The sequence below is a fragment of the Anguilla rostrata genome, chromosome 14, assembly GCF_018555375.3.
Source record: "Anguilla rostrata isolate EN2019 chromosome 14, ASM1855537v3, whole genome shotgun sequence".
In the NCBI taxonomy this organism is placed as follows: Eukaryota; Metazoa; Chordata; class Actinopteri; order Anguilliformes; family Anguillidae; genus Anguilla; species Anguilla rostrata.
The window spans coordinates 23,196,366-23,222,150 of NC_057946.1; the positions used below are offsets into that span (position 1 = coordinate 23,196,366).

General features: G+C 45.2%; 2 protein-coding genes and 1 long non-coding RNA gene across 6 annotated transcripts in view; 2 read left to right on the top strand and 1 right to left on the bottom strand.

Annotated features, from left to right (window-relative positions):
• Positions 1-4,476: 4,476 nt before the first annotated feature.
• The window catches only part of wbp1 (WW domain binding protein 1), a 59,844-nt gene continuing 38,535 nt past the window's right edge, over positions 4,477-25,785 (top strand). The window contains exon 1 of the mRNA XM_064309417.1: positions 4,477-4,753. Within this exon, the coding sequence (XP_064165487.1) occupies positions 4,733-4,753 (21 nt within the window). The 5' untranslated portion in view covers positions 4,477-4,732. The remainder of the gene's footprint in view (positions 4,754-25,785) is intronic.
• On the bottom strand, positions 5,011-25,245 carry pax8 (paired box 8). 4 transcript variants are annotated; one of them, XM_064309412.1, is made up of 13 exons: positions 25,069-25,245; positions 24,607-24,755; positions 19,137-19,260; positions 17,771-17,936; positions 16,675-16,872; positions 15,904-15,980; positions 14,161-14,286; positions 13,289-13,452; positions 12,550-12,670; positions 10,684-10,920; positions 10,191-10,292; positions 8,088-8,159; positions 5,011-7,268 (listed from the first exon to the last, which is right to left on the bottom strand). In XM_064309412.1, the coding sequence occupies exons 3-13, from the start codon at positions 19,204-19,206 to the stop codon at positions 7,198-7,200; spliced, it is 1,404 nt and encodes a 467-aa protein (XP_064165482.1). In that variant the 5' UTR covers positions 19,207-19,260; positions 24,607-24,755; positions 25,069-25,245; the 3' UTR covers positions 5,011-7,197. The 4 variants fall into 4 exon arrangements, with proteins under 4 accessions (XP_064165482.1, XP_064165484.1, XP_064165483.1 ...); XM_064309414.1 differs by lacking the exon at positions 19,137-19,260 and having other exon boundaries at positions 17,771-17,912; XM_064309413.1 differs by lacking the exon at positions 19,137-19,260.
• Positions 19,235-25,785, top strand: part of LOC135240128 (uncharacterized) — a 29,202-nt gene continuing 22,651 nt past the window's right edge. The window contains exon 1 of the long non-coding RNA XR_010325599.1: positions 19,235-19,292. This is a non-coding gene — a long non-coding RNA (uncharacterized LOC135240128). The remainder of the gene's footprint in view (positions 19,293-25,785) is intronic.

A 25,785-nucleotide genomic window follows, 5' to 3' on the forward strand; every position in this document is an offset into this window, starting at 1 on the left:
CCCCGCACTTCAGAGTGCTTTTATAAGGACCCCCTCTTCAGATGTTAGGCTTAGTAATGATAGTAACTACTGAACCCTGCTGAACCTACCCCTACACAGAGACATATACAAATACATATACATACACACACACACACACATGCATGCACACATACAAGCACACACACACACACACACACATACACATACAATCACACATGCATGCATGCACACACATACACCCACTCTGTCTAAAACTTGCACACACATAAATGCACAAACACATATACACACAAACAAACATACATATGTGCACACACATACACACAGATACAGTCAAACACACACGTGCATGGTCACACACTAACACCGGCACATGAATACAGACACACACACACACACACACACAAACAATCACACACAAACATAAGCACATGCATACACACACGCACAGACACACACAGACAGACACACACACATATACACAAACACACACAGTGTTATGTGCCAGTTGCAGATGCCCCTGCATCATTGGCGGTCCTCTCGGCTTTGTTCCCTCGTGCTGTTCCAGCCGGATGCCCGTATTGTGCTGCCCGGCTCATTATCAGCTTTGCCACGGCGGTAATAGGCGCGCTGTCGCGGGAGGCGTCCGCGGGGGCCGTAAATGAGGGAGATTTGAGGGTGAGAAAGTATTATTGTTGATGTTTGTGGCAGGTTTGTCTGCTCTCCCCCGCTGGCTGCACCCCAGTTGGCTCCGCGAATGGAGCAGTTGGAATTTTGAAATCGGTGGAATCTGAATTGGTTCGGAAAGTCATTCTGCTCCTTATTTTAACAACAAAAAAAGAACACAAAGGGACGTGAGCTTTAGGCCTCGCGGCCTGTCTGCTTTGCTCGTGTGTCCCTCCGTGTATATATGTATGTGACTGCCGCTGTATTTGTACGTATTGTACATGCGCACGGCCAGCATTAACCCCTTCAGAGCGTGGAAAGTGTGTCAGCGTCTGATAATGAGTGAGAAATTGGTTTAGTGTGAGAGAATATGCTGAGAAAGAAGAGGAGAGAATGTGGTGGAGATGGAAGAGGAAGATTTGTGTAGTTTGTCCATCCCTCCATCAGTGATGCAGCGCTGTTCGGACGGTACGGTTGCGACGCCGGGGGCGAACTGAGCTCGTAGATTCTTCCGGACATCGCTGACCTCGGATCAGTTTCAGCTTCTTAAGCCTCGTGTGTGGAATTGGGGCGAGTGCTGGCTGAACTGATCCGCCGTCAGGGTTGCATACAGTGTCTGAATGAGGTCCACAATTCGTAGGCTCCGCAACATGATTAAATGGTGGTGTCACTGTGTGTCTGTAGACTATATTGTATCTGTATTCAAAAAATCTTGCTTTTTAGTACTCTAAATATCTAATGATTACGACTACAGTATGGGACAAGAATGGGTCAGGCAGACTAGATTTAATTTGAAATTTATTTTAAAATCCAAATAATCTAATTTATTGAACGCATAAACGTAAATTAAGTATTTTTCAATTTGTTGAAGACCCCCTGTTACTTCTTCACGACCCCTGTACTACCAAACTAAGGAACTTAACTGAGATGCGTGACACCTGGATATAATTCGCCTTATTCTCTTTGTCTGTAGTTTCCCCAGACACCTGTCTGCGTAAATGGCTGTGAACAATGCATTGGGTAGATTGGGTAATTTTTTTTCTGTCGCAATCTAAAAACAGGAACTCCGTTCTGAATCAAATTCTTAAATAGGCCTACACATAAGGAAACGGGGTTTGGTTCAGCTAATTTATCAGAGACTTCTATAACTGGCTTCCTTAGTTTAGATTTTATTCCGTGGATACCAGATCCCTCTGTATTTTGTGCGTATTTCTATATGTTAATTTTTGGTTCAATTGCAACGACAGACTGCTAGTAAAACTCGTTACGCGTTCTCAATATTGGTTGCATTTGCAAACCGGTACATTTGAACTGCTTGGGTTGTTTTATATTAAGATTACTCTTGCCTGCCTTCATCTTTATCGGATGACTTAACACATTTTTGTGGACTGTTGGGCATCCAATTTCATCAAAGTCCTTTGGCTGATTAAGTGTAATAAATTAGAAGCAGTTTCAGTAGCACGAAGAGGAAGTTGGACCGTTAACATAAATTACCCTTTTCTTCGAGGAAACGTGCATGTTAAGATGCTGTCTGATGATTACAAATAACAAGCAAACACTCGCGTTATGTCTAATTAATAATGAGCAAACTTTTTCGCATTGTGAAATAAACTGTCTAATTTCGTGTTGCCTATTTAGCGCTGGGTGCGCGTGTTCATAACGTGCGCCATAATTTTTTATTTGTTGTCCTTTATATCTTCTTAAGACCAGACAAGTCATTTTTGTCCCATATATGGAACATGAGTGTTCGACCTTAATCCCAAGAACCATATGAAGAATCATGCTATTATGCTGAAACCTACCAGGACATTCAATTAAAATAAAATTAATAAAATTTTGAAAGTATTTTCACTGTAATATATTTTGTCATCCAAGACATTTGTATTATGGTAGAAAATTAACACACTTAAACTTTTTTCCTGCAGGATCTCAAGCTCGGCTTACATAAAATAACGTATTCAATAAAGCATTGCAGCCACTGCGCTAACGAACAATTTTCTAAATAGTATTTCAGTTGATTCGGTGTACTATAATTGAAACTGAACATTTGATCCATCTAGATTCTTTGAGTTGAGTTTTAATTCGACACTCTTCAATGCAATATTTTACTCAGCGTAAGAATTTATTAATAACTGTAAATCTTGTATCATTTGTCACTCCAAATATGAAAGCCATTGAATTCGTATGAAAGCCATCATTAAAGGCATCGTTAACTGAAATGAATCAAAAGTGAAATATATCATTGAAGATACTATAGGGTATTTCGCTTCAGTTATCTGATTGAATTCAGGTAAAGCAAATGTGAACTGTGCTGTGTGTGTGTGTGTGAGAGAGAGAGAGAGAGAGAGAGAGAAGCTATATTTGTATTTAGTATATAAAGTGTATAAATTACACTTGCATTTAATGTAGCTATAGTCCCAACAGGGTGTCGGCCATTAGCCTATACCCCGTGTAACTAAATTACTGGGTAACTTCCCTGGATTTTAGCTTTTTTAAATCGTCTTAGTTTTTTTTTTTTTCCTTTTTTTCTCGACTCTGTTTAAAACATCATAACGTTTTTTCCGTTTCGTCACGGCGGTTTCTCCAGCAGAGAGGCCATAAATCAAGGCACGCGCTTCAACTGGTAGTTCCAGGTGGGCCCCGGCATCGTCGAACCATGGCCTCGTTACGGCGCCACAATAATGAGGCCGCGAAGAGGGGGGAAATAATTGCAAATAAAACTACATGATGCAGAAAATAAAAAAGGAAATTAAACAGATGCGCGTGTTTTCAGGATCATTGATTTTGTCCTCTTCTGTTAAATCGCTGACTTGCGAGAAATGTGCAACATTACAGTGCCGCAGCTGCTTTTGGCGTAGTAGTAGCCTAGTAGTAGTTTTAGCAGCAGTGATAGTAGGGAAGTAGTATGCGGCTGGTGTCAGAATTTTATTGGAAAAATAATTTCATGTTTATACCTGCATTGTTTTGTTTTTGTTTTTTGCTTAGTATAAACGGGTACAACATAATGTTTTGCGAATCCATACGACTCGCACTGAGCGCGAGACACAATTTCTGCGGTATGAACGCGTGCGTGATTTGTGTAGAATGCAATAGGTAGACTGCGAATAAACTCAATACCAGTATTCCTCCACGTGTAACGTTACTTTTAAATCTACAAATGTCAAACTGAAAAAAATGCAGATTTTTTCTCTGACGCAAAATAATGCGCGCTGAAATTTGGTCACCAATCGAAATTTGTCATCTCCATTAGGCTATGCGCTCGTGACAAGGCTCTGCCGAGGACCGTCGGGGCCTCGCGGCAAGTCACAGTACCTATACTATAGGCTACTATGGCTCAGATGAGAATAAGAATAGGTTTCCAATATGGTACAAAAAGCCACAGGTTACGGCAAAGGCGCTTTATTAGTCAAGGCGAGAGGAATTCGCCCTTTCAGCCCCGAAACTTAAAAAAAAACTGTTCCCCCTTACACTCACAAAATTATGGGTAAATATATCTCAAAGTTTATTTGAAAAGCTATCTTAGTGGATTACCATCTGCGAATTTAGGCCAATTTGCAGTAAACGGGACTTCAAAAAAATTGTAGCCTATTGGCTACGGCTTCAGCATGTGTTCATTTGAACGACAAACGTGATATTGGTATAAACTGATCCGAGCGTTTAATATAGATATTCGTTTACTTGCTGTTTTTTACTTGCTGTTTTTATTAAGATTATAAATACAGGCTAAGTCAATATCGAGTTAGGACTCGCCATTTTGATTAAACAGTCTGCTGTCGTCCCAAATTGAAATTCAGCTCAACGTGACGGATTTCCGTTGAATTTCCATGACGTCACAATCGCTCCTGAGAGCTCGGAATGTTGAGCGGTTCTGAGGCTCACGCCAAACGCACCCCAACAATCGGTCAAGTTTTGTTTCTCTCTTATTTTCAAATTCAGTACCTGTTGTGCGTCCTTCAGCTGGGTCCCTACATACTGTTGGGAACCTGCAATGCAATACGCCGGGTTAGGCTTGTGGAAAAGGTCTTATTTTTCTGGACTTCACAAAATCTGTCCACATCCTTAGTCAAAACCAAAAAGGAGGATCATGTGGGAATTCGGTCCGAATGTAAGTAATCCCAACTCGATACGGTGTTTAATTGCAATGCAGTATTTGGATGTTGTGTATTGTGGACAAGGCCTCTTTGAACCTCCTGGAGTGTTTTTTGAATCGATGACCCGCCCCCCCACATAAGACACGTTTAAATGGGAAATCCCAAATATAGCTTACAGAATATATCATTTGCATTAGAAAATATGCTGCAAACAACACTTCCTGTTGTCAAGCAATTTAATTATATTGAATAAACATACGGAAACGGAACCTTTTCACTTTTGACATGCTTTATTTAATTAAAATATTTCTTAGAAATAGCATATTTACATTCTCAATAATATTAATAACAATATAAGAAAAACAATGGTGCCATTGTTTTTTTAACAAAACAAAATTGCATGACACTGAATCCAGAACAGCCTTAGAAAGAGGTGGTTGTTTTGTTAAAAAATAACCTTTACTTGTTTTTTTTTTTTTTTTTGCATATTTGTCTCATTTGTCACCACCTTGCCTAGCTAAAAGGTCATCCTTGTAAGTAAAATTGCTTATCTCTCCCAAACGTTATTTGCCGTTTACACTGTATGCTGTACATATTGCCAAAAAAATAATGCACTTTTAACACAAGTCATGGGCCTCCTTGAATTCTGCGAAGGGAAAACGTGCGTGTGTGTGAGCACAGATTCTGTTATGGTAGCAGTTCCCACAGTGAACATTAACACTGTAGATTCAGACCAGAAACGAAACTGCAGCAGCGATTGTGTCTGTAGCGCCCACACACCGATCATCCTCGCTCTTCTTTTGCTCAGTCTTTTGTTCTGTTCTCGTAGTATTTGTACTTAATATACTTTAGCGAGGAAGTGGCGTGTCAGAATCCGAAAATGATATTTGCCGTCGCACTGGGCGGTTTAGCGGTTAGAAAGGTTGGCTTTGTCCCCAAGGGATTGCGGGTTTGCGTCCCGGGCGGGGCAGCGAAAGTCTTTTAACTTGGAACTGCTTCAGCGAGCGTCAAAATGTCAGTCGCCCAGGGCCTTCTGCTGTGCAAATACAACGTGTAACGGTGGTGGTTTTATCGGCAACTTAAAGTATGAAATTCATTTTGACGGAGTCAAGGGGTGAATGTTGACTTTATAGCATGCAGATTTCTCACTACTGGCTCCCGCAGTAGTCGCCTGAATGTACCAGAAAACTGTAGAGAAAACACACACACTTACACGCACGCACACACACACACACACACACACACACACACACACTTACACGCACACACACACACACGCACACACGCACACACACGCACACACACACACACACACACACACACACACACGCAGGGATGGGGATGCTCACTTTATTGACAGACGGCCAAGAGAACGTAATCATTCCCCAGCTTTAGTTTCCGTTTGCCGCTGGAAGTGGTTCGACTCTCGCCCCTGGAGCAGAGGCATCGGCTGGCGAGGCGGGGGATTGCTGGGGGAACAGCTTGTAATCCTCCGTAACTCCAAAACTCCCGCTGTGACCGCGGGGGGCGGAGTTACACACCCCCCGCGTGGCGAAGTGTCTGAGGGGGATCATTATCGGGGGGTGCGGGCTTTTACAGTCCCTCTGCCGCATGCAGATCTGCTGCCCACTTTTAGGCTTGCTTCTCCTGCGCTGAGACGTCCTTCCGCTGCTGCAACCAATGAAGAGTTTAACTGAGTCACACTGAGTCACAAGCGACAGGTTCTTGGCCAGCGTCTTTGGGGGAAACAAAAAAAAAAAACCATAGTGACAGCAGAGCCAAGATGGCCGCCGCCGATCGCCATCCGTCGAGGGATAGAGACCGTTTCAGTCAGCAGGGATGCAGCCGGGCCGCGCGCTGCAGCTTGAATGAATCCCTCCGTGATTTAAGCGGCCGTCATCCCCGTTGCCTTGGGCGGCCGCAGTAAAGCCGGCTCTGCAATGCCGCGTCGAGGGCTTCGGCCGCCCGGACGGCACTTAAGAGAGAGAGAGTCAGCCGCGCGGCGGTGCGGAGCGGAGTTATGGTTTCGGGGGTTTGAAAGTCGCACTTAAAAAAAACGCCAGGTGGGAAATGGCCGCCGGGTGGAAACGAGCGAGGCGCTTCACCTCAGGTTACCTGGCGGGAGCGCCTCGGTGAGCGGGTTTCAGGACGAGGCGGGGTAAAGACCTAAGGGGATATATTGTGCGGGCTAATAAAAATTGGGGAGGTGACGCGAGGACTGCCGTCCGTCGACCTTCAGCCGGGGTTTGGCCTCCGAACGAGCTCTCGCGCTCTGGCACCTCTTGTGGTCCCGGCGACGGCTTCTTCCCTCTCCCGCTACCTCTCTGACAAAATGGCGGGTGAACAGCGGCAGACTTGTGTTTCTCCTTCGCCTTTCGCACTCGCTCCGTGATCGTACCCTTAGCCGGAAAACCTCCGGGTCTGTCCCCCCTGTCAGGGTGGGGCGTTTCCGCGGTTACTAAAGGTGGTCGTAGGCCGTGGCTGAGGAGGGAGCGGTCCGTGAGGCCGAGTTGTAGTAATAGGGTGAGCCTGCAGAGGGAGACAGAGAGGCGCTTGTTAGTCCACCACACGCAACTGCTTCCCTGGAGACGGGCCTCCCATGTGACAGAGACAGTTCAGCCTCCTTATGTTTTTTAACACCTTATTCAGACGGGAAGAAGGCAGGGTGAGTTACAGATAGAGATGAGATCACAGTACAGGAAGTATGATTGAGGGGAATCGAACCCTTAGCCACCTGGGGGGGGGGGGGGTGGTTGGTATATGGGTTGAGATTCAGCTGCTCCAAGGTCTGTGCCACTGTGTTTTCTTTAATGGCAACACAAAACTTTTAGGATTACAGCAGGAATTAAGATGCCCCACAAAGTGACTAGAAAAAAGACTGCGTATAAGGTGTTTAAGAACCTACAGGCTGCATGTGTTTGGATCATACTGTGATGTAATAATGATGTAATGGTGATAAGTCAAGTAGTGCTGGACAATATGACCCATGACCCCAGTGATTTCAGTACACAGCTCTGGACGTGGAATGTTATTTTGCTTGTCGGCTCCATGGAATCCTGCCCCTAACGACTGGTTTCCAGGGGCGGAGTCATTTCCTAGTACAGGAGTCATGTGACGGAAGCTTGTGGCCAGTGTTCCATTATTTAGTGTTTAGAGTTGTGTGGGCTTGCGTGACCTGGGAGTCTGCTATAGTGTTTCAAGCACTTTGCGTTTTTTGCTGCATGACTATGTGTAGTAAATCCACTCATGATTTTCAGTGTCAGTCTTTCAGACATGATTCACCCAGATCTGGCTGGGTTTCTTCAAAGCAGATTTTTTTTTTGGCATTGGTGTCCAGACTGAACTCACCCAGGATACTGGAGTTGCTAAACCGCCAAGCTTCACTGTATGGTGTGTAGGCCTGACCAGAGTAATCTGCTCCTGGAGACAGAAACAGATACTTACATATTAGTGTCTTACACACACACACACACACACACACATCCATGTCTTACACACACACACACACACACACATTAGTGTCTTCCACACACACACACATTAGGGTCTTATACACACACACACTCACACATACATTAGTGTCTAAAACACACAGATACACACACACAATAGTGTCTTCCACACACATCTTACACACACACACATCCATGTCTTACAGGTAAAAAAGGTAAAAACCTGATACACACCCACATGACCCTTCCTGACATTCGTTAGACGGTGAATATGGCGGATAAACAAATGGGGATTTATCTGTGCATCTGGACACCCTCGGACCGCGCGACAGTCCTGAGGGGTGTGTCCAGACTAGACGTGCATTTCACCAACGGGTTAGCCAACTGGTGAACCATTAATCCGACCGCGGTCCAGGTGGGAAGGGAGGAGGGGTGCGGGGGAGTAGGAGGGGGAGGGGGATGGGGGGAGGGGGGGGACCTCACGGCTCATTGCTGCTTTAGTCAGTCCCAGTTCCTCTCTTTAGCTCCACCGCCCCCCCCCACCCCCACCCCCACCCCCACCCCCACCCATTCTGCACTGTCGTCTCTGCCCCTCTCCCCACTTCCTCTCTCATCCGTTCATGGTGTCCCCTCCCGTTCTTTTTTTTAAACATTCCAGTATTTAATTGGTAATTACGAGGGGGGGGGGGGATTGAATCCGTGCCTCACCCGCGGGCGCCCCCTGCCCCCCCCCCCCCCCCCCGGGAAGTAATTGTGTATGAGTGCTTCCCCACAACCGGCCCACCAGAAAAAATGATAAATCAGAGCCTCTCATTTCGCGCTTGGAAGGGCAGACTTCAAATAAAAAAAGAGAAGAGGCACATCACGCCCCCCTCCTCCCCACCCCCCCTCCAGGGCCAGAGCTCACTGCCACCCCCAGCTGTCCTTTCACCAGCCCCCCCCCCACCCGGTCCCTATGGAGACGCGTGGTGCGCGCAGTGAGGCGGGGGGCAGCAGGGCGGAACCCCCCAGCTGGTGCTTTGTACCCCCCAGGGCCCTTATTCCCGGCACACAGCTAGCGGTGGAGTGGGCTAGCCATTAACCCGCCTCTCCCTCCCGTTAATCACACTCCTCTCCTTCAGAGTGTCTTTTCTGCTCTCCCTCTTCTCCCCCTTTTCTTCCCTCCTTCCCTTCTGTTATTATTATTATTATCATTATTATTATTATTATCAAAAATATGAATAACTAATTATCACGCTTGTTGTCTGGATTTATTCTGTGGGGATGGCTTAGTTTGTGTCATTGTGTGGTGTGGTTCTGTGGTGTTGATTATGTGGTGTTATTCTACGGTGTTGTTAATGCGCTTCTTCATCGTCCAGCAGGCTGGGCAAAGTGCGTCCTCCACAGACCCGATCACTGCTAGATTAAGCAGATTTATTTAAACGAGTCGGAATAAAGACGGCCTAATTGAGATCCCTAATTAGCCCAGTCCCGGGCATCAGTTTGGCTGTTTAACTTTACGGCGGTGAGAGAGAGAGAGACGTTTGCAAACCCGTCTTATTAAATCGTATACCCGTCAGGACCGGCTGGACTGTGCTTAACGCCTGTTACACTGCATGACAGAGGCGCACGCACAGAAGTGTTAATCACACTGAACGCTCAGTTACCTGCCTTACACTTCCAGCAACGCTGCTAAGAGGAGCGCCAAATACATTCACGCCGTCTACGTCCGTATAATGCCCATATAATCCAGGGATACGTATAATGCAGTTCAGCAATTCAATATTAATAATAACATTTTCAAGGTGTGATGAGTCTCCTCCTGTCATTGTGATGGTGGTATTTGGTAAAAACCAAAACAAAAATGCTACGCTTGAAACAGGAAAATAAACTACACAATGCTGAAATGCTGCCAAGTGCATTCATCATTTTAAAAAAATTGTGGAGACTGTGGTGATTCTAAATGTGGTTATTTTTGGTGTTCTGGAGTAAAACCACGCGGGAGAATTCGGGCCCTTACCTGTCACCATGCCGGTGATGGCGGCAGAGGAGTAACCCGTCTGGCCGCTGGAGGGGATGTGTGGGGGGTATCCGGGGAGGGTGGAGCTCACCATGTCCCGCCCTAAAGTGACAGACAGGTGCTATGAGCCAATAGCCTCACAGGCCTCCAACCGTAAAGAAGCACAGTCGGCAACGACGCTACATGATGCAGACAGTGATCTTTACTGTATGATATCAATGCAGACAGGAGAAGCTTCTTTTGTCATTAGTTAAAGGTACTGCTTGGACATCATTCTGTCTGTTAAGCATTGGGTCCACATCAAGACTGGGAGCCTGCGAAGACTGCAAAGATTTCTCCAAGATAATTAACTGTAGTTTGTTATTTTGTTGGGTCAAGCAGTTGCCTTACTATAAGCGATCAGTGGCATTCTGGGAATGTGCTTACTGCTCTAATGGAATCAAAGGAAAAGAAGGGTAACCATGGCAATGAGGTGGGACAATGATCGGGTTACCTGCTAAGATTGGCTGGCTGGTGAACTGCCCATAGATAGGAGCATGATGGGAGAATGAGTTGAAGGCATGCGAGAAATGGGAGGAGCCCCCGCAGCCGCCACCGATAGGGGCAGGGGCCGGGATTGGCTGCAGCTCCAGGAAGGCGGGGTTTGGTGCCACGTTTGGGGAGGGGCTGGAGCTAGTCGCCTCGGGGGACAGTTCCTGTTTCAGACAAAGTGGGAGGGGCCTGTGGGGGTCTGAGGGGACCATGTGAGGGGGAGAGTGAGTGAGGAAATGAGACAAAAAAAAAAGAAAAGTCATGCAGAGCTGTACATTTATCAAAGCAGACTCTGATTAGAGCTGGCAAAACAAACTGTGGAGAATGGATTCTGGGGTTACACTGTGGGAAAGGTATTGATGGGTTAATCGCAGATGACTCTAAACCCGCCCCTAAGGTCTAATTGGCTTGATGACGCTAATGACGCTTCTGTGACATGAACACGAGGGCCATTCACAGTGAGGTGTTAGACAGCGAAGAGGCTGTTAAAGATGGTAAACGGAACACGCGTTCCTTCGACAAAACGAAATATCAAAGGAAAGAGCGTTCCATATAATCCCAGAAAAGAAGGTTTGTGGCCCCCTCGTCTGGCTGCTGCCTGCTCCTCATACTGTTGTGATGGACGGGTAAAAAGCGGAGGTTCTGAGTCTGACCGATTCCTCACGGCATTCATTCCATCCACTCTTCCTGCTTTTTAACTATTACACCGGGCTGGCCAGCGGAGGACGGGCTCCCCCTCTGTAGCCGGGTTCCTCCCGAAACATCTCGCCATCGTTTGAGTTTCTTTATGCCCACCGGGGAGTTTTATTTACCCTCCCTTTTTGGGGGGTTCGGGCCTGGTTTTTCCCCCCAGGTTTCCTTTCCTTTGTTTTCTCTGTAAAGCGTGTTTCTGACAGAGTCACTGTAAAAAGCGCTGTATACATTTTTTGAAAAGTGCTTTACAAAGAAATAAATGCTCTCCCTTGCTGGTACACGGGAGTACAGACAGAAAGACAGACAGACAGAAACAAAGACATAGACAGACATAGACAGACAGTGCACACAGTTAGTCAGACAGACAGACAGACAGACAGAGAGAGACACTCAGTCAGTCAGTCAGACAGAGACACTCAGTCAGTCAGTCAGACAGACAGACAGACAGAGACACACAGTCAGTCAGTCAGTCAGACAGACAGACACACAGACAGACAGAGACACTCAGTCAGTCAGTCAGACAGACAGACAGAGACACTCAGTCAGTCAGTCAGTCAGACACACAGACACACAGACAGACTGCTGTCATAGCTTCCTTTTCTGGGGCCCTCATTTTCTTCTCTTTTATTGACGGCACACTGGCACCGCACACAAAGAAATGCATCTTGGGATATCGCCGTGTTCTTGGGTCTGTGGAGTTTGCAGGCTCAGCGGAATTTGTATTTGGGGTGTGACTGTCATCTCTGACCTGGTTAATATTTTATCATTTACAGAACATTCTTAAGTATGGCAATGCTAAGCACAAATTTAAACAGGAGGGACTAGAGGGATGGTCTGAGGCTCAGTTCAGAACATGGCATGAGTATTTTGTAAGTGAAGTAAATAAATGTTGAAATGTTTGGCAGTGTGGATTAGTGATCTGTAAATATGTATGATTTAATAAAGTATTAAAAGCGCACAGGATCCAAGTATGTGATTGATGGCTTCTAATGAGTTTATTTTTTACTTCACCTTCTGCCGAACATTTCAGAAGCACCAGTGTTTTATCTCTCAGTAAGTCCCCTGACTCTTGGATTTGTTGCTAGGCGCCCCAAACCAAATTTGGCCCTTCAGTTTTTTTTTTGTGTCCCCTTACCGGTCACTACAGCGTAGCCCTGGTGCGCGGTCAGGTTCCGACCAATGGCGGCGCTCGATGCTGAGAGGCCGACTTTCCCCTCTTCCAGGGTTCCGTTGATGAGCGAGAGAGAATACAGAGCCTGAGGACGAGCAAGAGAGAGGTGCATTGTGGGTCAGACTGTAGTTTCTGTTTCTGAATTTATAGATCACACACAGTCAGTTTAAAGTTCTGTGCGACCTGTGCAATGGAATTGGACAGTACACACATAAAATATGCATAAGTTCTCAATTCGGGGATACTAGCTAGTGACCTTGAGCGTATGATACTCAAATACAAACAATGAATTCTAGTTATTGCTTAAACATAGCATGTGGAGCTCGCTCAAATCAGACAGCTTCACATTTCAGTATAAATGCTCCCGTCGTGGGTTTTGGTTCCTTGTCGGACTCAGCATATGCTAGGTCAGAGTAATGTTTACTCTGTGAACTGAACTTAATGTGTTCATGGCAATGAATAACTATCACAAAATGAGTATTGCACCTTATCGGACCTGTGTTTTTGTAGTGACCTTCGGTATTCACTTATTGTACGTTGCTTTGGATGAAAGCGTCTGCCTGATAAATGTAATGTAATGTACTGTAATGTAATGGTAGAGCAGAAGCTGTGATTTTTAGCGGTCGGAGGCGAGTTTGCGCGGACTCTGAAACGGAGACGTCGCAGGCGCCCTGAGCGTCTGGGCGAGGAGTCGGCTGCGCACCTGCTCGGTCTTCCCGGGGGGGACGAAGGCGTCGGAGGGGTAGTGGGGGCGCTCGAACCCGCAGTCCAGGTGCTGGGAGGGGAAGTGCTCCGGGCGGAGCTGCTTCCTGTGGCCGCCCCCGCTGCCCTGCGAGTCGATGCTGTGCCGGCAGCTCTCCTGGTCGCCTGGCAACGGCGGGCGGGCGGGCGGGGGAGAGACAGAGAGAGAGGGAGGATTTAATTTCGGATGAGAAGGTGCTTGGTTTTGGATTTTAGAAGGGGGGTTTAATCACTGGGTGCAGTGCGGGCTCTGGGCAGCCCAAGGTTATGAGATTGTGCGTGCGTAAGCGAGCAGGGAAGCCGGGGTCCCGTTCTGTATCGCGGCTCGGGCACCGAACCTGTGACCGTGCCAACGGAGGCCGGCAGAATGGCAGCGTGGCGCATAATCGAACCGCAGAATGGCAGCGGAGGACTTGTGTGATTAACTGGGGGTGGGGTGGGGTGGGGCAGAGGGGTGCAGCGGGCTGTGCTGTGTTGGGCTTGGAAGGGGTGGTGTGGGGGGGGGGGCACTGCGTTGGGTTTGGGAGGGGCATTCGGGGGGGGGGGCACGATGTTGGGCTGGAGTGTGGGGGGCGCAATGTTGTGCTGGGGGTGCTGTGTTAGGCTGGGAGGGGTGCAACTGGGGGTGTTGGGGGGCATGGCGTTGGGCTGGGGCGAGGTGGAGGGGTGCAGTGTTGTGCTGGGCTGGGAGGGCATTTGGCTCAGGGTGGTGGGTGCAGGGGGTGCATGCAGGGGGTGCTGGGGTGTGGTGTTGGGCTGGGGTGGGTGGAGGGGATTAGGTGTTGGGCTGGGGGTGGCAGGAGGTGCTGGGGGGTGGGGGGGGGGGTTACTCACTGTCGTCGTGGCTCCTCTTGCTCTCGGCTCCAGCCTGTGGGAGCCCCAGCAGGCCACTGATAGAGTACGTGGAGCCCAGAGAGTCCGAATGGGGAGACTCTGGAGGGGTGACTGCCGAACTGGGGACTGAGAGACAGAGGAGGAGGAGGAGGGAGGAGAGGAGAGAGGGGAGAGAGAGGAGGAAAGAGAGGAGAGGGAGGAGGGGAGAGGGGAGGGAGAGAGGGAGGGAGAGGGAGGGAGAGAGAGAGAGAGAGAGAGAAAGAAAGAGGGAGGGAGGGAGTGAGTGAGGGGGAGGGGGAGAGGGAGCGAGAGGGAGAGAAGGAGGGAGGGAGAGAGAGAGAGAAGGCACTGTCAATCGACCTGTCGTTATAGCGGCCCCCGTCCCCTATCGTACTCCAGGGGAATGCTGGGTATTGTGGTTCCGCTTCACTGGGCCTCGCAGCTCATGAACTCTGGAGTAAGAGCTGCGCTCTCCACTTCTGTTCATCATTCAGAGCGACTGGCGCTCGTACTGATCTCCCGAGCTCTCGGCTAACGCCAACTGCACTGGCAGTGATCAATGGAGAAGATGAGAGGGGGAGATGGAGAGACTCCTAGCTGAGGGTCTTTTATTAGCCAACCCTTTATTAAGCTTCATATAAACTTTGCACCCATAAATCACTTTACATTATAAGACCAGCTTTGATGGATAAATAACAATTTAAACCATAACAAACTTGCAGAAAACATCAAAAAATAAAGACGGTGCACCACAATACCAACAATGAATTTCACCTCAACGTGCACATTAATGAATCTGTCAAAATCACTTGTTCATCTGTAGAATTTGAAATCAAGTGCCATTGTAACATTCCTGAAAATAAAAGCACTGCATCACGTTCCCGAATGCGCTCTATTCTGTTTTTCCTGGTGATGGGTAAATTGCCATTTTCGCTTGGCCTGAGATGCAGTTAAGAAGTTGACGTTTATTTCTCCACTTTTGACAGTACCCGTAACTCATGATAAACCAAAGTTTGGAACAAAAAAACATCTCCAAACAACCACCAGATTTGTTCCCTCAAACAGTAAAAGAACAATTGCTTAAACTTTGAACATTGCAAAAACCAAGGAAAAGCAGTTTTTTTCCTAGGTCTACAGTAAATAACTGTTCATAAATGTCATCTGGATTTAACTCTGAAACAGAAGCAATGACTGCTGCATCGCCATGCAAAGTTCTCCACTGCCAACCGTCAGCTTTTTTTAATGGTACTTTGTAAAGTGACCTTCATGAGGGTTTCACATCACCACATCCTAAATGAGAGAGATAGACGGAGAGAGATAGAGAGAGAGAGAGATATGGAGAGAAGGAGAGTAGCAGGGAGGGACTCACCGAGGAGGACAGAGAGAGAGACAGAAGGAGAGAGACGGAGAGAGACAAAGAGAGAGCGAAGGAGAGAGATACAGAGACAAGACAGACAGACTGAGGAGAGAGACAGAGTGAGAATAGAGACACACAGAGAGATACGAGAAGGAGAGTAGCAGGGAGGGACTCACCGAGGGACATATAGAGAGGTGAAGAGAGAGAGAAAGAGCGAGAGAGACAGAAGGAGAGAGACATAGAGAGGCAGGGTGAGAGAGAGAAAGAGAGAGAGAGAGGGGTGAAGAGACAGTGGTGGGGAGGGACTCACTGAGGGACATAGAGAAAGACAGAGAGAGAGAAGGAGAGAGACAGAGAGAGAGAAGGTGGTGGTGGGGAGGACTCACTGAGCACGTGTCCTGGACTGAGGCCCTTCCCCTCCAGCGGCAGGTTGAACGGCTGCTGCACTTTGGTCCTGATGATCCTGTGACAGGGAGGCCAGGATCACAGTCAGCGTTTACTCATCTGTCCACACATCTTTAATACCGCTGCACAACTCTGATTCCACACACAGACGCACAGTTAAAATACTAAGATCAGGTGCGCTCTGAGTAAATTCCACTCCGAGTTGATGTAACACTGTAATGTGCAATTCTTAGGTGCAACTGCCATTATTGCTTAATTTCATTTAACTGCAACTGTATCTTGCATCTTCGCCTATTGTTCATTAATACCGTCCAACATTAACCGAGGCATTTCAGGGTCTGCATCTTTCTCAACTTTACAAACGCTGTGCCCCACTCTGGATTCAAACCTGCAACCCTCTGGTCACACAGTAAAAAGGTGTACTGTTAATTCAACTCTAACAAGTGTTAATCCAACTCTTAACAGATAACGTTTGTTCCCACTCTGGAATGTGAAGAGCTGAATTAACACTTGTTAGAGTTGAATTAACACTGGACATTTTGCTGTGTAGGGTTTGGCAGTAATGTGTAATGTGGACTGGTTTGCTCCATGCTGCTGATGGGTGTGGGCGGGGCTGGGCTGGGCTGGGTGGGGCTGGGACAGGGCGGACGGGGCTGGGTGGGGCTGGGACAGGGTGGGCGGGGCTGGGCGTGGCTGAGCTGGGCTGGGACAGGGCGGGGTGGGGCTGGGATGGCTGGGCGGGGGCACGGTACCTGTTGATGGAGCTGACGCTGGGCACGGTGTCGCTGTCGCACACCCCCTCCGCCAGCAGCCTGTCTCGAATCTCCCAGGCGAACATGGTGGGGTTCTGCCGCTTGTACTCCCCGATCTTCTCCACCACCTTGGGCGTGGCCACCTTGGGCTTGGAACCACCAATCACCCCCGGCTTGATGCTACCCGTCTCATAATACCTGCAGAGGGAGAGAGAGATGGAGGGAGAGAAAAAGACAGAGTGGGGCAGAGAGAGCGTGAGAGAGACAGTGAGAGGAAGAGGAGCGGAGAGAGGGATGAAAGGAAAGAAAGCCTTTAATTGATTGCTTTTCTCCTTCTGAAACTGATTTGAAAGCGTTGGTGTTCAGGAGCAGATGGAGAGGTGTACATTGCCAGTGTTTAATAAACAGTGGATTAGCTCTGCTGGGTGCCAGTGCTTTGTGAATATGGCGTAAGTATAATATGAGTATGCAGTGTACAGCGCATGTATACTACATCCAAGTGTGCTGTACAGAGAACATGCTCTTTATTAGTGTGGCCAGATCTCTTGAAAAATTGATTTTTATATCAGTGTATTTAAAAAACAGTAGATTAGTCTCTTCTATGTTTGCAGTGTTGCAGGTTTGTGCAGCGTGCGTGGTGTATAGGGAATCACAGTGCGTGGCATGTTGTGTGTACGCAGTGCGTGGTGCGTAGTGCGTGCACAGCATGTGGCGTGTGGTGTGGTGTGTAGTGCGTACACAGGGTATGGTGTGTAGTGTGTACGCAGTGCGTGGTGTGTAGCGGGTACACGGTATGGTGTGTAGTGTGTACGCAGCGAATGGTGTGTGGTGTGTAGCATGTGTGCAGCGCATAGTGTGTGGTGTGTAGCGTGTACGCAGCATGTAACGTGTAGCGTGTGCGCAGCGCGTGGTGTGTAGCGTATACGCAGCGTGTAGCATGTAGCGTAGCGTGTAGCGTGTGCGCAGCGCGTGGTGTGTAGTGTATACGCAGCGTGTAGCATGTAGCGTAGCGTGTGCGCAGCGCGTGGTGTGTAGTGTATACGCAGCGTGTAGCGTGTAGCGTGTAGCGTAGCGTGTGAGCTCGCGGCGCGCTCACCGGCCCAGGATCTTGCTGACGCAGCCGTGGCTGACCCTCAGTTGGCGGGAGATGTCGCAGGGGCGGATGCCCTGGTGCGCCATGTCCACGATGCGCTGCCGGATCATCTCCGGGAGAGGCCGTCCGTTCACAAACATGCCGCCTAGTTGGTTAAGACCCCCATGGCCTGGGGGGGGGGGGGAGAGATGAACACACATGAATGTCACGGAAAAGGGGGGGGGAACACACGGCAAATCGGGACACTGCAGGGGGGGACACCGCGGGGGGACCGGGGGGAATAGGCACTTCCCCTCAGCCTTAAAGACTGTGGAAAGGGGCAGCAAAACAAAAAATGACACCGAATATGCGACGTGCCCAGAGCTCAACTGCGATTACATCATCCTGTCATTGGTCTAAATTTAAGATTTCAGTGGGAATACATTTACAATAACCAAATGTAGCTTACCTGTGTGTGTGTGTGTGTGTATATATATATATATGCTATATTTAATCTTTAATATTCCATTCAGCCTCGATGTACATCAGATATAGAGAATTTTCTATGTTTAATTTGAACATATCGAATTATGCTTCACTGGTCATTGTAAAACCTACTTTAATGTTCCCCATTTAAAAAGTTGCATTAAGGCGTTGACTATTATCTTATTATTTTATGGTTGTAACTCCCATGAAGTTAATGTCCTCGTGCTGTAAGATTCTTTTCTTAAGATAATTACCTGAATCTCAAAATCGCTTTAGAGCTCGTCTCTACCTTTTTTTTAGTTTATTTATTTGTTCAGGTGAGAGTATGACAGTGAATCCCAGGGAAAGTTCTGGAATCAGACCATTTAATGGCGTTCATAAGGCAGATGTCTCGATGGCAGCGGCAGTTTTATTTTAGCTGAGAATAACCTGTGATGCAGAATAATGTCATTGCTATATTTGCGGTGCTCTTGTGTGCATGCCATCCGCCTAGTAGCCATCCACACAAGCCACACAGACATAAGACTTTCAGTCCCTTTCCAATGTCTCCTTGAGTGTTTGGAATTGTGGGTGCTTGGGAATATAAGAACAGCACAGTTTATTAATTTTAATATGTAAGGCATTAGATTCAGAGGATATTGGCTTTGACTTGTCCCATACCTGACGAATTAACTTGAAGCACAATTAGAGTTTTCTTCTATATTTCATAAACTTTGGTGGAAAATGCTTAATCTTTTCTAACAAATTAATATGCCTTGTAGGCTATCAGTTAAAAATATTTTTTATATAACATCAAGAATTGTCTGCGAGAATCTACAAGACCTGTAATAAACTGCAATAATAATAAAAAAAGAAGCAAAACATCCAAAAGCATTTTTATAAAAGTGAAAAGTAGGCAACTGACCAATCATGTCGGATCTAGCGAGAATTTTGACGGCCTCTGGTCTAGACAGCTCTGCGCATGTCTTCCACATTCTACAAGTTGCGCGTTTCCGGCTCTGATCCCTAGATCCCGTTTTCCTGGATTCCTATGGGAACACAGAAGGAGGGGTTTCAGCAGGTAAGCCTGCTTCCGTCGATTTGACCCCGAAAACCCGGCATGCTCCACCCCAATTGCAAACACTCAATCACGGTCTAACTGGGCGGGAAAGAGCGGGATTTAATTCTCGCTAAGCCACCGAACAATTGCAGATTTATTACAATTATTAGAACTTCCTCGTCCACAAATGTGCACAGAATTATTTTAGATAGGCCTCACATTTGAACTTAAAAATTCACTTTTCAGTTGATTTTGGTACGTTTGTGTCTGACTAGATTTAATTTTTTATTGAATAAATAAAGGGGGTATATGCATTTTAACTGAGATATTTATTTCTATTCTTCTGGGTTACATGTTCATGCTGAAACTGTAGTGAAACAATGTCTTTAAATGTCTGACACTTGGAAACTATGTATTGATTTTTTAACTATGTATTTGAAGAGTTACTTTATAAAATATTCTTCACTGTGTATTCTGACACGTGCATTGCTGTCTAGTTAAGCTATTGCTTGTTTACCTTGGATGAGTAAATTGAATCTGACAGACTTTTTATCATCTAGTATCTTTTTTTTGCGCGCGCCTGCATGCTTTCAGTGTTTGTCCTCGCGCCTAGCAGGTTTCAGTGCCTCGCTCTAAACGGTGTTAAATGAAGTCTTGTAACTTTGTCGGCTGGTAAGAACCGTATAAGGAGCCTGCCCTGACTTTTATTAATCTCAGTGTAAATCATTTACTTCTTCCAAAGCTAAAGCTTGCACAACCTTTCCATTAACTCGTGCAGGGGTTTAGTTTTTACCTTGCTTGCAGCGATATCCATACATGGCTATGTGGACTCTAATGTTTGCGCATTGACCGTCGAACTAGAATAGCTCTCCGACTTTTGTTGTATAGCCTAATATTTCATACATATTGAGTTGCCTATTACTTATACAGCATTAATTAAAGCGTAAATGAAAGTGCTTTTTTCTATCTCGCGGTGGAAAGAAAACTCAAATCTGATAACCCGAAACCGGATTGGTTATTTTATATTACCACGGAACTGCCAGGGGTCTCCGTGGTTTGCATCAGTGACTCCCTGAAGAGGATCCTGATTTTTAATTTAACCCATTCATTTACTTCTCTTCACGTTCCCCGCCTCCTTCTCTTATTTTCTTTTACTTCATTTGCACATCAGACGAGAACCATGCACGGACTGTCCGGACACACACACACACAAGCACAGTGGAAGCCTGCTATTATGTTGCGTGACATATGGTGTTATAGCAGTTGTGGTGTAACTATTAATAAGCGGATAGCTGCACTTCTTACTGATTGCATGTGCTGTGTTGACAACTGCTTAGTTTTTCCAGTGCTTTTATTAAACTTCACATGACATTTAGATTTGCGTGTTTTGCGAAAACAAAGCCACTTTGCAGTATGAGCAAAGCGGACAGAGATGGGTGCACTCCCTGCCTATTAGAATAGGTCCAGCTAAAACGTGCTTAGGAGATGTTCATTTAGACCACGTGGGAGTGAATGCAAACGTTTGCACCAATACATCAAGGACCAAACGACTCCTCTGTTGTACCGTTCTATCACTAATAAATATAAGCCTACATCTTTTCAGGAAGTATTTTAATGACTATATCACGCTTCGCTTCACTCTTAAACACTAAATCTAAAAGCAATTTGAGTCTCCGGAATTGATTCTATACAGATTATTTTAAATATTCCTTCGGAGAAATTAATGTGTGCCCAGTCACTCAGGAAGGCTTTGGTTCTGTTGAACTCTCCGGACTCGCCAAACTGTCAAATAATACATTTTATTAATGTGGGCAGAAGCCCTATAGTTTATCCGCCCCTTCCAACGAATAAATAGCCCAATACGAGAAAAATATCATTCATTTTAAACTAGAATGCTTTGGCGATGTAAAGCAGTGAAAGTCACGCTTCCGCAGAGAAAATTGAACCGTATAGAATATGAAAAAGAAGTAGCCTAATTAAAATATTGACTTTTGGCTATAAATTAAAACGGTTGCGGGATAGGACAAACTGAGGTGTTGCCTTTGAACTTTATGTAGGCCTGACCTATAAATAGTAACCGTCAGCAAAATACACGTAAAAAAGGTGGCCTTATATATTCGAAATCACGTTTGTGTACCTACATTGCGTTTCGGCTTGAAGTGTGCAGTTCTCATCGAGTTGCCTGGCACTTGTGATAACCTTATATTTATAGTTGTAACTAATTCGAAGTCTTTGTAAAAAAAAAAAAGTATTCTTGTTGTCCTTATTATTGTTAATAACTGATGTTACGAATAGTAATGAATATAATTTATTATTATTACGTTAAAGTGTGACTATCTGAGTACAGAATGGAAATTGGTAGGCTGGTTCAAAAATGTATTATTATTTATTTGTTGTTGTTTTGTTTTTGTTTTGCGAAGTAAGCTCAGACATGCTTCGTTTTTCAGCCAAAGCAAAAATAATATTGTGGAAAGGACGGGCTCGTTGTACTGTCTGAGTGACCAGAGTGACGAGGAGTCAGATGCTGTGCCAGCGCTCTGCACTTCGAATTTTACAACGCAGGCAAGCGTTGCATTTCCCTTACAAAATGCGCTTTGTTGATTTTGGAAAAGGCCAACATGTTGTGAAACGTAGGCTACTTATATGACATATGAACTGTCATTCAAAAACGAAAAATTGAAACGCTGGAGGGATGAATGAAGGCTGGATTGACATAAGGCTACTTAAGGATTTCGAAGTCGACGATATTTTAGGAAAAATACCTGACTGTAGTGTATTAGCCTGCTCAGTAGGCCTATTTGGATTGTTTAATAATGTATTTATTGAACTTTGTCTTTTTTTTTTTTTGCCGCATTTACAATAACCAGATTTTATGGAAACCAGAAAGTAAAATGTGCCAGAATTTTATACAGGCTAATCATATCGCCTATTTGAATTGATCGGTTCGCACTGAAAGGTTGCGTCGGGAGCTCATTGACCTCATCAGCGAAGTTTGACTAAACATTTTGGTTTTTTTCTGTGCCAAAATATCTTGGTAACTTTTTTATTTAAAATTGCATTTACTGTAGCCCAGCCATCCATAAGCTTTTAGCCTTCTGGAACCACGTCTTCATATGTAGCCTGCTAGAATTAACTGCATCTTAAATTATTTGTGCATTCCAGTCTATTCTGTTAATAGCCCATTACTTTGGTACAGAATTAAATAATGAACAACTGAGTCAATGCATGCGATGATCTTAAATCAGAGCATGATTGGGTGAGCAATGGAATAATAATATATATATATATATATCTACATTTTAGTTATTAGTAAGTCCAGTTAATGCAAAAGTGTACCGACATTCATGGTGAGGATTGTTTAAAATACATTACGCATCATAACCTGTCAGAATGAAACTTTTTTTTTCGTGCAGTTACACCCACGTTTAACCTACAGCTCAAACTACTTCTCGCGTCTCTTCACCGAATTGCACCGAGTTAAAACAATTGGTTCACTGTTTCCCTGTTCATCGAATCCGTAGAAATCGTTTCCATATATACACCTATACAATTGATTTAGTCGCCTAACTTATTTTTATACGAGAAAAAAAAATTGCATGTACCGATAATGTACCCAAAATGTCGCTTCCTACTTACGATGCAACAAAGAGGTGAATGAATAGCTAGTGTGCGTCACAAGAGAAGATATACGGGAAAATGGCTCGCCTTAAAAACATAAACAAGTAACACCATACACCCAAATGGAGACGTCCCTGTCGATCAATCAATGTCGCAATTAAAGTGACAAAGACCATCAGATACAGATCTATTTCTGATCTTTCACAATTTACCAAAAAACGAACCACCAATTAACTTTCAGGAGAGGCCATGCCTCTCAGGAAACGCTCTTTGTCAGAAGAATCTGAAAAGATAGTAAAACCATCTTTCCTGACAAATTTACCACCCACATTAGAATTAGCGCGCAATTGTTCTCAACCTCGGGGGTTGAACTTCGCAGTATTGTTTGTGTTCAGTCGACAGCTTGGTCTCTCATTGCGACCCCTTGTTCAATTCGTTTATTACAGGTCTGTTAGATAATTTCGAACATTACACTGACATGTTGATGGAATGTGACACAATGCCCAGGAAAAAAAGCTGCATTTCAGTCAGGAAAATTGACTGGCCTGTACACTGAATGAAAGTTACTGACAATTTAACCACATTTCTGGAATAGCCTATCTGTCCGTTCCAAAAGTCTTGCGTTTTTTTAGCTAGAAGTTTTAAATACCATTCAACGACATTGTGAAATTTTGTGGACAGAGCTGCAATCTTCCGTTAACAGAACATTAATCTTTTTCAATATAAACACCGCACGTTTGTATCAGGCCTATAACAAGACAATTTTGTTTTTGAATTACATATATCATACAAACGGGTCTCGTTCCATTCGTACAGAACACACCGTTAAATTATTTAATTAAATTTCACATATTGCTAATTCCAATTCAGAATCAGCAAGACTTAAATGTGTTCTCTAGATCTTAATTTATAATTTATTGGTGATATTCGCTCCCTGGGCTTGTGTCGTTTTTATTTTATGCACCGTCTCGTATGGCATCGACTCGGAATTTTAAATGAGAATTCAGATATAGCCTACTCTTCTAATTACAATAAAACAACGCAACTGTATAGGCCTAGCTGACGGATGTTTTCTCTAAATCGCAATATCCCTACCAATGTCAATTAAAAAATGGATAGCAAAACTCCCGTGCTGGCAATAATTTATTTATTTATTTTTAGATGGCCATTATAATCAGTGTTATTGAAGAGAGAAGTTTAATGAGTCGGTACTTCGGGGCATAAGAGTAAAATATAACCTTTCGGTCTGTGTGAAATCAATGAAGCGCTTACGGAAAGCCATTACCAGATGAATTCACTAGCCTGCGTTACATTTTTCGAATTATAATTATGCTTGTCTGGCCAGGTCTTTTACGGACAAAGGTGATTCAATATCTGTCCTTAACGTTGACCATCAATTAAAATCGATAATTACTGTTTTTGTTCATCATCTGAAATTATGAAACAAACACTTTTTGAAGGGTTCAGCAATCACTAACGACTCGCCAAACTCAGTTTGGAGAAGAAAATGTATAGCACTTGTGTTTACAAATGCTGGTTGATCACAGACCAAAGTATAGCCTATAACATGAATAATTTACATTATAATGAGAATATTATTTATTAATTTGTTCAGTACGCACACTCACACACAAACACAGAGAGCGAGAGAGAGAGAAAGAGAGAGAGATGAACAGAATCGCCATGTGTAAAAATGTGAAGTGGGTAGATTCTGTACCTCGTCTTGTAGTGCTGGACATTGTCCTCTGGATTCGGCTGCAGTGTTTCTCCGTCCCCGCTCCGTTGTCTGCGAGTTAACTGTGTTAACTGTGTTTTAAGTCCATGAAGACTGTGCCCAGTGTAAACTGTCCTTGTGCGCAAATTAATCTGCGAAAGGACACACTGTTATGGTCAAGGCTGGACTCGGTAAATTAAAAATATTATCTAACGAAACCACTGAAGTATACGTATTTAATTCCATGTCATATGTATATTTTATCTTAAGACATAAGTTTTATACAGACCGATGAGAATAATTATGGTTTGTTAAGTTACTTATTATTCCCAGGTGCTACTACCCACGATATTATTTTCCTTTTGTTTCTATTGCTTTCCCCCTCGTCATGACCCACGTAGAGTGCACCTAAATCAGTTTTGCATATACCTCTGTCCTACTATAGTTATTTGTATGCCCATTTACCTGCGCTGTGTGGAAACAGAAACGTAGATGTCCTTGTATTATCCAACGTCACTCAGAAAAGCGTTCAAAATACGTCTTGCCCAGCGCCTTATTTGACAACATCTACGCGTCTGAACAGCATTTACGGTAACTGAAGCCTTCGTAATCGTCATCAGCTTTAAATGCCTGTAATCAGCTGCCAGTGTTAACCGCGATTTTAACACTCCGGCGGACTGGCCGGGGAGACAGGGCGCTGTTGTCATTGGATGATGGATGTTGGGCAGGCGTGGTGTAAACCCAACAGAGGCGTGGTCATTGAAAAGGGGGTGTGGCTCCGATGAAGCCACATGGGTGAATCATTTTTGATCGCTGTCATCCTTTCTCCAGTAATTCACGGGGCAACTCCGGATCTTTGGTTGTTTTCATTAGACCAAAACAACATCCGTGCATTGAAGTGATAGTCAATATGATCTCTCGCAAAGTCAGTATGAAGATTTGATGGTCAACGTACGCTGTTTACCCGAAAGTTGTCCAAACATACGCATCGCATGTTATGGGTTTAGTTTTAGTTTGACGTTATGTGGAACTTGGTTTAATATGCACGAGTTGTCATCTATACAATACCTCAATCAAGGAGATTTATAAGTCGAGGCCTTTAGTCCATGAGAGCTGTTGGCTGAACTCATTGCCGTAGAATAACTGTTTGGCCTTATCCCTACACCTTTTTGTTGCCAGCTG